The sequence below is a fragment of the Sphaeroforma arctica genome (assembly GCF_001186125.1).
Source record: "Sphaeroforma arctica JP610 unplaced genomic scaffold supercont1.744, whole genome shotgun sequence".
NCBI classification, from domain to species: Eukaryota; class Ichthyosporea; order Ichthyophonida; genus Sphaeroforma; species Sphaeroforma arctica.
The window spans coordinates 42,357-45,895 of NW_014039814.1; the positions used below are offsets into that span (position 1 = coordinate 42,357).

Below are 3,539 nucleotides of genomic sequence, written 5' to 3' on the forward strand. Positions count from 1 at the left end.
CAGCTGCCTGGCGGTGGCCCTCTACTAGAGGGGGTGGAGAGCAGATACAAAATTCCCAACATACTTATTATCTTATGTCATATGTACGCACAACTCAAAAACTTATTTACAAGTTATCGGTATTGGTATTTATTTAATTCCTTATTTCTCGCTCCTTGGGCATACAGCCGTGTTTTACACAGTCGCCGACAGCCACAGGCCGTCCTGAGATTATTTGTTTCTGGATTGATATTTATCCTTTAGTTCGTCACTCGCATTTTATCTTGAAAATGTGGATCATTTCGCGCTGGTACACCTCATTCATGATCTCAGCCCAGCCATCTGGATTGTCTAGTCTTTAGTTCTTCACTCCCATTTAATCTTGAAAATGGCGATCATTTCGCGCTGGTACACCTCATTCATGATCTCAGCCCAGCCATCTGGATTGTCTAGTCTTTAGTTCTTCACTCCCATTTAATCTTGAAAATGGCGATCATTTCGCGCTGGTACACCTTATTCATGATCTCAGCCCAGCCATTTGGATTGTTGTTTATCTAGTCTTTAGTTCTTCACTCCCATTTAATTTTGAAAATGGGGATCATTTCGCGCTGGTACACCTCATTCATGATCTCAGCCCAGCCAAGGTACATGGCTGAGGCACCACAGGCAATACCTACCGCACCTGCAGTCTTGTGTACTCCCTCACTGTACACGCCACCCGCAAGCAGGAAGAATAACAAAGACAGCGACAGGAATACAAACTGTACAGTTCTATTGGCTCGGAATGTTCCCAGGAACATCAAAAAGGTGAAGACACCCCAGATGCACAGCCAGATACACTTGCCTTCACTAATGTCTCCTGGCGCTAGATTCCCTGTTACTATGAGCCCATCAAACAGACCAAGTCCCATCCAGAATGCACCGTATGTAGTGAAAGCGGTCCCGGTGAAGACCTTGCCGGCGGAAATCTATAGTAAAAATGAGAGGAATTGTCAGGATTCGAACGAAGGAAAAATTTGCAATTCAGGATAAAAAGTGTCTAGTCAACCAAACGGGACTCGTGTTCAACGCAAAAGTGAAGAAAAAGTGTTTACGGGGAACACAGCCACGTCTATGTTGAAGGAAGATCAGACTTGGGAATTTAGGAAGCTCTTACACTACGACGAGCAACAATGTACAAGAGGGTACAACGGGTATTATAAACGCCCAGCGCTTTTGACAGACTTGCATACCTCCCACATGCCAGCCAGAAGCTGAGCGAGTCCACCGTGAAAGATACCGTAGCACGCAATGAGTCCAACGGTTCCTGATTCTGCGACACCAGCATTGTAGAAGTTCAGCAATACAGTAGTCATACCGAAGCCCATGAGACCAATGGGTCCAGCATTAGCCGGTCCTTTAGGGACCATCATCACTGGTTGCATTGGCGGTGTGGCTATGCGTTGTGTATCTATCATGTTCACGCTTGTGCGGTCTTCTTCTTTCGATACCATGTTGATCGTAACCTGCAAGTTGTTGGTGCGTAAACTGTTGGAGGAGTGAGGATGTGTACACGTTGTAGACCGTATTTATACATAATATTGCTAGACAACATATACATTTTTATGAATACAACAACAAGGCTGAGGTCGAGAAATACAAACAGCACATAGCCTTTGTTCACCTTTTTTTTAAACATAGGTTGTCGCAGTACTCGATTCTCGAGAATCCAGTGATTCCAGTCTTCTTCATTTTTTTAAAACGACATTTTTAGAGAACATAGATTCTGAATCTGACACTGTGGCAGTACTCGATTTTCGAGAATGCACAGTCTTGTTCCTTTTTAGAAAGATATGAACAGCACACAAAACAGAATTACTACTTTCTAACTCCCCCCTAAAATTGCAGTACAAGCTTGGTGGAATCATTGGAATGTGCTTCCAGATACCTATAATTGGACGAAGCCTTGATGGCGGTTCTTTTCTTTACAAATATATTCGTAGTCTGTGCTTACCCTGCCTCCCTTGTATTTACTATTTAGGAGTCGATGGTCTGACTCATACATGGCCTCCAAAAAAAGACACCGGTCATTTTCAGTTTTTTGCATACAGAGCCTTCTGAAAATTGAACAACATTGTATTTTATCACTAAAAGCTTTAGCTATTAGGTCCCTCAGAACTTTATTTTTTCCAAATAAGGAACAAAGTGAAGCTTTTTGCGACCATTTGAGACCCTGTACATGAATATAGAAAGGCCAAATACAAGACACACGATGTGGCGCTGATACCAGCAGTAGAAGAGATATTGTTCGGTTATTGGGGGCTTCCCTTACCCCCCTCCCCCCGACAACAACAACAACCCAAAAATTGGAAATCTGGACCGAAACGTGAACCAAAATTGAAGTTGCACTTTTAAAAACCATGGGGCGCGCGCTTTCCCAAAAGAAACAAGGGTATTTACAAATCCCAAAATTAAAAATTAACGTATTTAAAAGAAAACGAACCGTCGAACCCCCCCCTTCCTCCCAACAACAACCAAAACGAAATTGTAAATCTGGACCCAAACAAACCGCGCTTTCGCAAAACAAATATTAAAGGATACGAAAACCCAAAAATATAAATTAACATTCCCCCCTGTTTTCAGAGCTTTTAGCTCCCCGCCGATGTCTGCGGATCGTGACGTCTATCGAACTTCTAACTGCAATAAAAGACATCTCGTCATGCTAGTTTCCGATCGTCTTATCCCCCAGCACTGTGTCTTAAACCAGCCCAGAAACCTTTATATTTTTTACTTTTCTTGTGTAAACAAACATGGCCTCCTAAAAAAGACATTAGAATGTATGAAGTTCTGAAACAAACAACAAAAATTTACAGCTGATGAAATCCATAGCGGCATAGCCTCCTAAATTAATTACATTTAGGAGGCTGTAGTATGATTATAATCATATTCGCAAGGTACTGTACATCATAGGTAAGCCTACCACCCTGAAAACCTGTCTAATTTAGAAGGTTATGCTTATATACCTATTCCTAATAATTGTCGCGTGAAGTACACATCAGATACTCTCAATCTCAATCTTCAAGATATCAAACAGGGAGACGAATTGCATCAAATATACAAGCATGTTCCGTGGGTAGTATCCAAATTCATCCATAGCCAGTCGAGATATTGAGTCCTCCCCACACAAAATTTTTAAATCCGAATGGACTCAAATTAAGCTCGATTTGGTACTATTAAACTCAACGTTCAATTCCGATCCGGAAGAACCAGAAGGGGAGCCACAATTTAAAAAAACTTGTATTGAATTGAATATATATATAAATACACACACACACACATATATATATATATATATATATTCATATACATATACATACATATATGTACATATACACATACATATAAATATACACATACACACATACATATTAATATACACATCATATATATAAAAATATATATACATTTATACTGGCATATACATATACATATACGCATATATATATATATATATATATATATATAATATGTATATATATATAAGTTATATATATATATATACATATATATACAATATAATA

At 39.8% G+C, this 3,539-nt stretch overlaps 1 protein-coding gene across 1 annotated transcript; it reads right to left on the minus strand.

Annotated features, from left to right (window-relative positions):
- Positions 1 to 548: 548 nt before the first annotated feature.
- SARC_08350 (hypothetical protein) lies at positions 549 to 1,472 on the minus strand (the record flags this gene model as incomplete). The annotated part of the gene is made up of 2 exons (XM_014297682.1): positions 549 to 947; positions 1,212 to 1,472. 2 exons carry the CDS (start codon positions 1,470 to 1,472, stop codon positions 549 to 551), a joined length of 660 nt encoding a protein of 219 aa, XP_014153157.1.
- Between the last annotated feature and the right edge of the window lie 2,067 nt (positions 1,473 to 3,539).